This window comes from Candoia aspera, chromosome 2 (genome assembly GCF_035149785.1).
Source record: "Candoia aspera isolate rCanAsp1 chromosome 2, rCanAsp1.hap2, whole genome shotgun sequence".
Classification (NCBI taxonomy): domain Eukaryota; kingdom Metazoa; phylum Chordata; class Lepidosauria; order Squamata; family Boidae; genus Candoia; species Candoia aspera.
In genome coordinates this window covers 113235583-113247993 of record NC_086154.1, presented here as the reverse complement: position 1 = coordinate 113247993, position 12411 = coordinate 113235583, and the positions used below count along the sequence as shown (strand labels likewise).

At 38.9% G+C, this 12411-nt stretch overlaps 1 protein-coding gene across 3 annotated transcripts in view; it reads right to left on the bottom strand.

Annotated features, from left to right (window-relative positions):
• CENPX (centromere protein X) overlaps positions 1 to 12078 on the bottom strand; it is a 47017-nt gene extending 34939 nt beyond the window's left edge. Inside the window, exons 1-5 of one of the 3 annotated variants that reach the window (XM_063293281.1) lie at positions 11942 to 12078; positions 6604 to 6655; positions 6343 to 6396; positions 5739 to 5827; positions 4876 to 5549 (exon numbers count right to left, since the gene is read on the bottom strand). In XM_063293281.1, coding sequence (XP_063149351.1) covers positions 5535 to 5549; positions 5739 to 5827; positions 6343 to 6396; positions 6604 to 6655; positions 11942 to 11980 — 249 coding nt within the window. In that variant the 5' untranslated portion in view covers positions 11981 to 12078 and the 3' untranslated portion in view covers positions 4876 to 5534. Of the gene's footprint in view, positions 1 to 4875; positions 5550 to 5738; positions 5828 to 6342; positions 6397 to 6603; positions 6656 to 11941 lie in introns of those variants that run through there. The other 2 variants (XM_063293280.1, XM_063293282.1) reach the window with 2 other exon arrangements.
• Between the last annotated feature and the right edge of the window lie 333 nt (positions 12079 to 12411).

Below are 12411 nucleotides of genomic sequence, written 5' to 3'. Positions count from 1 at the left end.
CAAATTCTAGATTTGCATTGGATTGCTAAACTCAGCTCCTTTTCCAAAGGCAAGATCAGCAAACAGTTCAAGAGTTTCCTGCTTTTTTCCCCAGCTGTTTTTGAGAAACAGGCAAGTTCTCTTTTCTTTCTCACCTTTCTAGATTACAGATGCAATTTCTCTTGGCTAGCAACTGTTCTAGCAAGTTTCCATCTATAATGTTGAGTACCGATTCTTTCAGCAGAACTTACTAGGTCTGATGCTTACTAATGCAAAATAATCAGTTTGTACAGGTTTTTGTTTCAAAATGTTGGTTTTGAAGCAGGACTATGCTTTGATAAGCAGCTGAGCTTTGGATTGCTGTCAGCTGCAGATACACATGGATCTTGTCACAAATTCTATTTAATGGTAATTGGAAGCAAAAAAAAGGCATCAGTCAAAACTTTGTAGTAGTGATTAAGACTGAAGATGAACGAACTCTGATTAGCAAGATTAGAAAAAATGGTTAAGGTAATAGCACAAGAATTCCAACAAGTACTTTTGCTTTCAAATGTGAACTCTCTATCTAGGCAATTCAAGTAAGTTAGCTTCTCGCTTGCTTTCTCTTGCACCTTCAATGACGTGAGGAGGAAACACCTTTATTCTGAGAAGGCAGGCTGGCCTGCATCTGTATATTGTTTACACAATAGCTATCAAATTCTCTGAAAGTGTGAGAATCTACTCTCTCACCCACCCTATGCCCCAAATAAAAGCATAGCTTGTTTAGCCTATTCATACTCTTACCAAAAATAATTATGTACTCTCCTCTTAGCTGCCAACCTTGACATTGCTATTTGTAATTTATATAGTTTTCTCCAGATTCTCAATGTACTGCTCAGTCTTCCTTCAAGTTTTATTTTCACAAAGTTTGTGAGGCAGATTGGACCAGTCATTATCTCATAGCCAAAATCACCCAGTGACCTTTTGTGACTGAAAGTCATCTTAACTTGGTCTCCTATCCCTCCTAATCACAATGTTGCAGAAATAATTGTTAGGGTAGTGCAGTGTTTTGGATTCACCCCCCCCCCAAATGTTTTGAAGTATACCTGGGCAGAAATGTAACACCTGTTTGAAGCACTTTAAAGCAGCCTTATGCTTTCCTGGGATCATGTGGCAGCTGCAGGATCCCAAGAAAAGGCACATCTGCTTTAAAAAATTGCAGACAACTGCATTCACATTATGATGCATTTTCTTGGAATAAAATCTGAAACACTGAATTGCCTTAATGATACAGTAAAGTTGCTGATGCCATCCAGCATTCATGATTGACAAATGCTTCCCAGACAGGGAATATATATCCCTTTGTCTCAAGCAGGATCTTCTTGAGATGCTTCTTTAGCATGTAGCCAAAGGAGAGATCTCCCACAACCCCCTCCCTTTCCAGGTAAAAAAGCTTTTATTTTGGAAACTGCAGGCAGTTCTCACTCAGGAGAGAGATAAGCTATGAGCCAAAGGGTGGGGGGAGAAAGAAAAAGCACACTAATATTCTTCTGGAACCTCTGAATAAAATTAGAATTTGCAGGAAGGATTTTCCTGGTAACACATTGGCACTGTTCCAAGGGTCTTCTATCCTCTAGAACAACAGGAAAAAGTTAGCTAAGAATGTACTAATTTAACTTCTTTTTCTGTATGTTTCTATTGAGACAATAATCAGAAATAGACTTAACATTCAATCCTCAGGTATTTTATGCAAATTAGCCTCTTTGCATCAGACTTGCATCTAAATGAGAGCAGATCAGAATTGCCTTGGTATCTTTATCTTTTCCTGTATATATTTGTGTTAATAGCACTACCTAATTATAGCAGCCCTATATTTTATTTTCTATGCCACTGATTGTTTGCATCTAAACTTAAAATTTTTTGAAAATATTAACTTTTGTGAGGTTGGTTCATCTCTCCATGGATAGAAGGGGCCAATTCTAGTGACATGCCTCAGTGTTTCTCAGCCAGGAGGTAGCTATATAGTTTCTATTTCCTTTTTGTCATTTTTATTCATCAATAAGGCACACAGGCTGGGTTGTGGAGAAAAGACCAGGTACAAGCATCCCCCTGGAAGATGGGGACGGCAGCAAAAACTACCAAGGCACCACATCAAGACAGGAGGCAGAGCTAGGGAGTGTAGGATTGGATGCTTTCTGGGAGAACTGGTTTGAGACCTCCAGCCTCACCCCCTACAGATTCAGTTGTGCTGCTACAAAAGCAATTAAGATTTTTTTTAAAATTGAAATTAAATGTACCAGAATTTAGTGAGAGCTTGATCCAGATGAAACAAAAGTACCAATTCCTTACAGCATGTTCAGTGAATAACCCTAGATATCACATTTGTTTTATCTGTTGTTTTTCAACATCATGTGTGGGCTAGAATTGGGGTTCATCTTGGAAAAATCCAAACATGGACACTTTATTAAAAGGCTGTGTGCTAGAATTATAGTAATGATTATAACACAAACATTGCATGCACGTATGTGTCTTGTTTACCTTTGCTTTGGGTACAAAACTTCCTGCCTTTGTGGCAGCGTCTTAGATTGGATTCAAGTCAAAGCTATGTATGAAGCAACTGTGTTGGCCATTTGCTCTCCAGGGAATACAGAAATCAAAAGAAAATGGAGGAAGTGCTTTCAGCAATTAGTTTCAACACATGCATAAAGATTTAGTTCTGAATAATCATGCTGAGGTTGTTAGACAAAATATCTTTCTCAGCTGAAATAAGTTTATAGGCTAATAGTAACTAGGGCCTGTATTCAGCTCTTCAAGCTCTTAATTATTTTTTATTGCAGTTACACTTCCAAACTTGATTATATGTGTATATATAAAACGAGTGTGAAAAACAATTCTAGTACAGGATCTGGCTTGAGATGGTGAAATCAAGATTCAAATCCTCATTCACTCAAAGCTCACTGGCTAAATTTAGGCTGGTTGATCACCTATCTCTTAACAGATAGTAAACATATTAATATTAATAAATAGCATATTTAAGAGATGTCCATTAACCTGAACAGGGACGCGGTGGCGCTGCGGGTTAAACCGCTGAGCTGTCGATCGGAAGGTCGGTGGTTCAAAACCGCGCAGCGGGGTGAGCTCCTGTTGCTTGTCCCAGCTCCTGCTCACCTAGCAGTTCGAAAACATGCAAATGTGAGTAGATCAATAGGTACCGCTTCGGCGGGAAGGTAACAGCGTTCCGTGAGTCATGCTGGCCACATGACCCGGAAGTGTCCTATGGACGCCGGCTCTAAGGCTTAGAAACGGAGATAAGCACCGCCCCCTAGAGTCGGACACGACTGGACTTTACGTCAAGGGAAACCTTTACCTTTATTAACCTGAACATCTCTTAAATATGCAGAATTAAATGGCAGCATATATAACAGTGCTGTTGACATCGCATCAAAGTATAGAAATTGCTTTTCCACTTTATTTTCTTCTACCACAAAGTTGCAAGAGTTTTAATTAAAAAATTGTACAGAACCAGTACTGGCTCACTATAAATCAAAGGGAAAGAATCACAGCTTGCTGAGTCTGTTTGTATATGCAAAAGCCTGGAATATTAGTTAAATGAAGTAGTAGTAGTAGTATAAAACACCACTGCCTGAGACTATATACCCTTAGAAGAATAGAAGACCAACTTTCCCAAACTGGGATCTCCAAATGTGTAGCCTTCAATTTGTAACATCTCATTCAGCATGGCCATTGCTGAGAATTCCAGGAGTTGGAATCTGGAGGACTCCCAGTTATGGATACAAAGCAGCATGCTGCGATTTTCTATCCTTATAAATTCTGGTTTGCAGTTGAAAGGTAAACGGGGGCATGATTCTTTTCTTTGTCCACTTTCACATGGCTTAGCACAAATATGCATGAGGTTACACTAACAAAATTTGCTGATCTCAATTGCAGTTTTTAAACTGTAGAGTCCTTGGTGCTCTCTGAGCCTTGTTGTTTTCTTGCAGACGTTTCATTGCCAGACTAGGCAACATCTTCAGTGCAAAGAGGGAGTGGGCCTTGCTTTTAAACTCTTTAGGATGAGAATCATGGTTAGCTTTAGTGCTAATGTTACTATGGTTGCATATGTCAATGAAGAGAGGAAGAAATAATTTACACTTGTAATTATGTTTTTTATTTGACAACTGCTTGTTAAGATAGTTTTGGATAACAGCATCCCATCCAATGTGCATCCTTTGTCTTAGGAGTAACCAGCATTAGGTATACTAGAAACAATGCATAGCAATTTCTTGTACAGTACTAATACATAGAAATACACTGGAGAACTCTTCCCATTGACCAACATGGTTATTGTGATTCCTACTTTAAAGCTGACATGGCAACAGACTCGCCATTTCAAATGGGTACTGCCAATTACATACATCTGCAATGATAAGTCTACTACAGACGTTGCTGGATTACAATTACCATCAGCTTCAGCATGGCTGATGATCAGAGATGATGATAGTTGTATTCCAACATCCACAAGACCACAGTCCCTACCCGGTTATGTGCCCTATGTTCCACTCAACTCAGAGAAGCTTGCTTCTGAGTAAGCATAGCATTTTGCTGACAGTTCCTTAAGATACAAATACTCTTCTTTTAGGTCTGATCTTTATTTCACAACACAACCAGATTCATTAGGCTACGCCCTGCCTCCATGTGTAACGTTTACTATTTCACAGCTTCCCCCCTCCCCTGCTGACAGAGGGGCTGGGTCTTGCATGATGTGGGATCCTCACACATGCTGTTTGTTATTCTGCCCCTTTCTGAAAGTTTTTCTTTCGTCCTACAAAGAAGAGGCGGGGTGGGGAGGCCAAACAACTCTTTGAAGATACTTGACTTTCTATGATTTATTGCAACAAGGAGCCCACACAAGGGAGGGAGGTTATTTTTGATTTATTGAAGTTTCTTTGTAAGAACAAATTTATAGCAGAGGGAAGCAACTTCTTAGAGGAATATCAAATGGTTAAAAGGTTCCATGCACTCTTTGATGTCATGGCTTTGTGGAATGTGGGAAAGGATTGAAGGACAGGCACTGTTTATTCATAAAATAAAGATCAGGTTGGCACAGATTTGGGGTTAGGCTCCTGTTTAAGAGCTTAAGACAGCAGTCAGGCCTGAAGGTGACGAGAGCCCATGGTGTGGCCAAGCCTTCCAAGCATACTCACCCTTTCCACACACCTTTAGGGGAAGGCACCTGTTTCTCCCATTAGAAAAGTTAAAGGCACTGCCTGGCTATAAGTGGGAAACAGAAGGGCAGGGCATAGCTTCAGATAGTTACCATTTGCTCCAGGAATTTTGTTACCAAACCCTCCCAACAAACCCACAGTTATTTTAGGTGACACTGACAACCACTAGGCACCCCAAAAGAGATGGCAAGCAGAGCTGAGATGGAAGGTAAGTTATCAATGTTGTCATTCCAAGAAGTCAGGTCATTTTGTAAGAAATTCCGTATTACAAGTCTTTGGTTCATTTTGCTACTGAGTTCAGGCCAAGATTTTCTTAGTAACAGGAATGCAGGTTTTTCACTCATCGGGTTTCTAGAAATCCAGAAGCTGTGGAAATTAAGCATTTTAACATGAATAACGGACTTGCCCCAAATTAGTTAGAAGATCTGCTTGAGTTCCATTTGCCCAGTGAGGATATTAATAACCAGCTAAACATCTCCCTGAAAAATGGGGATTAAAATGCCTTTGCCTATATCCTTATCCTATTAATTTTAGAATCTGAGCTGTTGTACATACCAGCTGTGGCAGGATTTTTTCCACGTGTTCCACTTCCACCCTAGTTACCTCCTCAATCTGAGCTTGCCGCACTCCTCGTACTGCTGCTTCTGCAAAACACACAAATGTGGCAAGCAAAAATAAGTAGATGGGACATTGGGAAAGATGCCAAAAATGGCAGGTAGGAAAGCTTTTTCTTATGGGAAAGGGTAGTTACATTTGTAATTCTTTTGCTTATCAACCTTACTATAAAAAGGGAAAATTATCAGAAAGGAAGCATGTACTCTCTTTGTATGTATACATAACACATAACTAGATAATTCATAACAGGCAGAGGGATCCTAAGTAGTAACTCATGGTTTAAAATTTCTGGGAAAGTTCTGACGTTCATCAGCACACATACCTATTTAAGCAGTAAAGATTAAGATTAGAAATCCAATTCTGTGACTGGAATGAAAATGAGGCTTATGAGTGATACACTTGCTTCTGCTAAAAACATTGAGGGATGAGCAAGAAGGCTGGAACTTAAAAAAAAAAACATAGGATGTGGAATTGTATAACAAAATGTTAAGCTTCCACAGACCCTGTCCCACCCCATGACTCACTCCAGTCTTTAACCACTCACCTCGAACAAACACTTTGAGCATTTCGGCCACCAGCAACACAGCATCACCGCTGGCTGAAAAGGGGGGAAAGTTCCTATGAGACCAAGTCCAAGCAGCACCATTCCCCATACACATTTAGGCATATGCAACCCAGGAACCCACAGGCAATGACTAGTTTTCAGTTATTTCTCATGTTCCAGGGCAGTCTCACCACAGAAACGTTTGGGAAGATGTCCAGCAGCAATTGGCCTCTTTACGGAGGCAGAAGGGAAAGCAATTACCTCGTGTTTTGTCATCTTTGAAGTGGAGCTGGAGCAGTTTGTTCACGGTCTCCTGCACAGAAAGGGACTCAGTCAAGAAGCGTTAATGGAGAAAAAGTGAATCTCTTTCCATTTCAAAAAGCTCAATAAGTAAAGTAATATATTTTAGATCAGCTTCTGTTGGCCTAGGAATACATCAAAAGAAACTGACCAAATATATTACCAGGTTTACATCTCCTTCACCGAGAGCAAGAGGGAAACAGCTGCTGAAGCTAATCTTCCATACTGACACACATACCATATGAAGGTCCCATCATCCACCCTTCTCCTCCTTGCTGCTTTGGGCCAAACTCTTTAATTACTTAGAAGTACATCCTCCATCCTACCAGCCATCTCACCTGTAGGCAATTACATCTTTAGATGAAGACTATTCCTTGGTTTTATTTATTCTTTCATTCTAGGTTTTCTGGAAATGGTAGAAAACCAACAAAGTACATTATTAGGCTTCTTCCCATATTCCTATCAACAGTAATTGGGGGGAGGGGGGAAGGACATACAAAAGGGGCTTCTTTTGTTTATCTCAGTAAATAGGAAACTTTTTAGAGGAGAATAGAGCTCAACGTATTAAATTATATTTAGCTGATTGTAGTCAAATATCGCATAACCAGTATCTTAGTATACACACCTTGGGTGTGGTGGGGAGGAACCCATGTAGTTTAAAAGCAAAACGACACTCCTTAATCTTTGTTTTCTATTCTTACTAGAACAAACAAGAACACAGCTTCAAAAACAGTGTGATATATTAATTATTGATATTCTCTAACCAATGGTTACATTTACTGATATGCCAGTTAAACTGGCTGTAACCTATTGGTTTGGCTGGAACAAACTGTCATTTTTTTGTCATCAAGAGCTGTCTCCCATTAAAGGAGCATTTGTCCCAACTTCTGGAGCTGTTGGACTTGATGCACTTTTGTATGGTGTCTAAAAACCTTCTAAGTACCTGTAGATATATCCACTAGAAGGTAATCTCACTGAATTCAATGGGGCTTTCTCTTGGAAAACGGGATATAAAAGTACAGCTACCCTGGGTTTCCAAATTTCACAGCCATTCCTTTGTGTAAAAAACCCATACTATTTCTGAATTTTGAGTTCTGCACCGATAATTTACTGATAAATATGGAAAGTTAGGGCCCATGTGATAAGCTTGTTTTAGGGTGTGTTTTTTAAGAGATACAATAATGCATCAAAACTGACTAGTTCTAGCAGTTCTACGTAACCTAAACTTACATATCAATACAGTAATTTCTGATAAAAGAAAATGTACAAGAAAAAGAAAGTGATGGAGAAGAACTAGGTATTAAAGTGAAATAACATTTATATATTATGACTTCTTTGGAAAATGCGCTGACTTGTATTTAATAAAACAAGCTGCATTTTTGTTCCAAAACTGAATAGTGAAAGGTGAGTCAGAACATTACAGTTTAGTAATTGCAGTTCTAGCAACTGAACAAACAGGTGTAAGAATCTGTGTGTGATATATATAACAACTATTTTAAACAGAAATACAGTAGAGTTGATACTAGAAGTGCTACATATGAAGGACATGAATTACCCCACTAATTAAGTACCCTTACTCTGTTCACTACTTAATCAAACCTCACTCAAAGAACTCTTGTTTAGAAGATCAACACACTGATGGAAGTAATTCCGTGAATTGAACTTTTGGGGAAGAAATGGCAAATGGAGGATGGCTCCACGAAAAGCAGAGCCAACGACTGCAGTGGAATGAAGAGCTGGCAAGTAAACTGGTTCTTCGTAATTCCTCTCCGGACAAGGAGAGGACTTGAGATCACTCACAAGTGCTCCAGGCAGTTGCTCCTCTTGAGGAGACCACAAGACAGAGGTCTCCGGCAGGTTTAGAGCTCTGGGAGATGAGGGAATAGCTATCTTGTTCAAACTGCAGTTGGCACCTTTGAAAGGACATAGGTTTCTAATCACTTTTGGAAACTGCTTGTTAACTGCTTTTCACCTACAGTATTAGGAACCTTTGGATCAACAACTTTTACAGGACCAGGTGAGTTTCTTTCAATCCTTAGCAAAAGAAGTTTTAACTACAAGTTTAAGGACTTAAAAAAAATCTGGAATAAACAGCAAAAGGGTGATTAAAACTTTGATTTTAGAAAGCTACAAACAGACTAAGGGTCCAGGTAAATTTGAAATAAGATTTTGGAATTAATTATAAAGAGTCCTTCCCATGGGAAAATGCTTTTCTTTTGAATTTTTTTTAAAAAACAGACTTTAAAAATCGGACAGTAGAGGGAACTACAAGGAACTAAAGATTACAATAGAAGAACACTTAAACTCCACTTACTAATACAGAATGAAGCAAAATATTTTAACATTGGATATATTGAAGGATATTTTTGAACGATGGATCAAGAAGTTAATTTTAAGAGTGTCTGCCTCTATAGGTACACTGTTTAAAAGATGTTATGGAAGAGGAACACATTTTATCTGACAAGACTGAGACTGATCTGAAAGTGGATTTAAAAATGACAGGCTACAAGAATGACATGGAAAAAGATGTTACCCTGGACATACAAAAGAAACCAGCTGATGTCTTAATAATTAAAAGGGATATACAAATAGCAAACCAAGAGAGTGACCTGGATAATTTTCCTATATTTGATTTACAAGAGAGGCTTGTTAAAGCTGTGAAGAATTTTGTGAGAAGGGACAAAGAAAAAATGAAAAATCAAGTTCTAGGACATTATTTGAAGGGACTAAAGAATGAGATTGTTAGAAGTAAAAGTAAGGAATATAAAGTTGGTTTATTTGATCAAGGTTAAAAAAAATGTTATCTCTGGTAACCCTTAATGGACTTTTGCTGACATCAGTACTGAAGTAATGTTTTATGGATTTGTTTATAGATAAGAGATGGGATATGGGAAGAAGAGATCACTTGTTGTATTTTAAGAGAAGGTGATAAGTTACTAAAATTGTTTATACTTGTGATGAAGGGGGAAGTTATTTCTTTATATATTTCTTTTTCTTTATTATATTCTTATTTTTTCTCAATTTTTCTTTTTTTCTGCACCTTCTATTGTTTTTATTATTTTATTTTTGTATTAGTTTTATTGTAAATTGTTATCTTTAATAAAATTACTATTAAAAAGAAATAATGAATTATTAAGAGAATTAAGAGTTTATAAGCATGATAGGAAAAAAGTAGCTGAACAATTAAAAAAGAGGTTCAAAGGGATTAGTAGCAATTGTTAAATATCTGACAGAGAGGAAAAAAGTGTCTATCAGAGCCTGTAAGAGACAGAAAACTATCAAAATAAAAACCATTTATTTCTGAGCAGATGTAGTTTGCTGTTCAATTCACTTTTATTCAGATCACATATTTATGTAATATAATACAAATACACACAATACAAAAGCTATCAATGCAAAATGAGAATTTTTAACAAAGAATGGCCAAAGAACAGCCAAGTTTATAGAATTTTAAAAAATATGTTCCTCTATAGCTCATGCCAAAGCTGTTTTCCTTCTGGAAAAAGCTGTATTATCTGACTTCAAACATTTTATTCCATTTCTTCAACCTTATGAAGGTTGGGATTCAGGGACGGATGAAGGGAATTGTCCATGGCAGACAAGCTTCATAGTCTTATGCTAATCAGAATACACAGTAGGAGGAGCGCTTTATCTTTTTTTCCCTAGTAGTTTTTCAAAATTTCCCTTCCATGAAAGGTAATGGGAGAAAAAAGTGTTCTGCCCCCACCAGAGCTGGTATGCTTTTGTCTTCCTATTCATGCAATTGTGTACCAAGTCAGACCATTGGTAAACCAAGTTCAATATTATGTACCCTGCCTGGCAGGTTTCTAAGATTTCAGATAGGTCTTTTGCAGCTGTATTTGACAACACTTCGCTCCAAAACAAAGTTGTTATTTGTCTTCTAAAACTTTGGACTTCAAAGGGCTTCGGCACACTTAATTCAGCATAAAATTGGCCTATAAAGCTGGGCTAATTCAAAATGCATTCAACTAGGCTCTTGAAATAATTTTTTAAAAATGCATCCTTTATACAAAAGAAGCAGGCACATTTGTTTTATATTGCAGGCTTAAAATGAAACAAAATAGGAAATGAATGAAGCTCTAGTGCTATCTGCTGTATCGGTCTAGAACTGCTCCAAAGAATTTCATTAATTCAACAGCTAACATTCACTTGAAGAAACATTAAAAGATACATTTGAATATGTGTCCTTTAAACTGCATTTGGGGAAAAATGATAATATAGTGCTTCAGCAGCTGAGCAAACTATTGAGATGGCTGTGGTATACATATAATATTAAATATAAAGAAAGAGGGGGAAAGCATGCTTTCAGGTTGGATGAAAGCGTGCATTTCATTCCAAAGTGAATTCAGCTTCTATATACTTTTCCTGTCCTCTTTTAGCAATCTGTCCTCACCTTTATTACCTTACTATCCTGACCAATTCCACCTGTCCAGTTTTCTGCTTCTGGTGAACATTTTAATTTTTTAAAAGGTTTTTTTAACCTAGACATGCTCTTACCCCTATAACATAAAGAAAGTTCCTAGGTACCAGGCTCAGTGTAATTAGTTTTGTACTCCCACCCTAATGGCATAACAAAAGCGCCTTTGCCTTTCCGTTGTAATGTAAGCCTAGTGCAAATACATTACGGTGAATAAGCAGTCCTAGATTATTTCGTAATAATAGTAATAATGATAATAATAAACATTTATTAAACTTGTCCATAGACGGGGATGGGGGGGCAAAACGAGATCACCTCCGGCGCCCCCACTCTAGGACACCTCAGAAAACTCCTTGATTTCATTCCATAGCCCAACTTAATCTATTTCTAGCTTGTACATTTTAGAGACGCCACCTCAGTCTCTGAATCGGCTTTATCTCCTCTGCACTAAGAGTCCTAATTCTTGCTATTTCAGCCAGAAAGACTTCCCTCCTTCTACGCCAGCCAACTCGACGACTTCCTATTACCTAAACTCCATTCCCAGACTGCCAAAGCACCGGCCTATCGCTGCCTCCGTTCAAGTTGCAGCCTCTGTCCTGCGGGACAGTCGGATCCCCTTGCCTTAAACTCTTCTACTTTTGCAGCAGCACTTCTAGCGCTTCACCCGCCCCTGGAATAGCTGCTCGGCACGGTAAGCCTCCGGCCATTAAACGTCTCCCATTACAACCTGGTACAGTCAAAACTTCGAACTGCCACACCTTCTCTTACCCTTTCTCACCCACTTTAATCCTAACCCATAACATCCAAGATGAACTCTTTCTTGTTTTCCCACTTTCTTTCTCTCGGGCCCATTTCCCTAACCTTTTTGAAGCCTCCCGCGCACTCTTCCCTCGTCTCCATTTCACCCTGCAGCTCTGGTTAGATTCGGCGCTAAAACCGTCAGAGCAGCGTATGGCATGTTGGGGAATGTAGTTCCTGGAGTCCCACCCTCAACCTTTGACTTCCGGAGAAGAAGGGGCCTCCAGCCTCTTCTATCAAGAGGCATTCTGGGAAGTGTAGTTGATTTTGCTCCTTCTCCCGCCCTTCAATCTTCTCCTTCTCTGGCTGTGTACGTGAAGCGAGGCGCGAGGCTTAAGTTAGAAGTTTCGTTTTAGGGAAGAGAAGGAGGCTGCCTTGGGGTCCGTGCCCGAAAGCATCAAGCCAGGCTCTGAGGATGGAGTAAATAGGGAAAGGAGGGGGAGCGATCAGAATATGAGAGTCACGATTACAGTAAGTCCTTGCCCTTCCGCCAGTGGCACGGCGTCAACGTAGCTTTTCTCGGCTTCTCATCG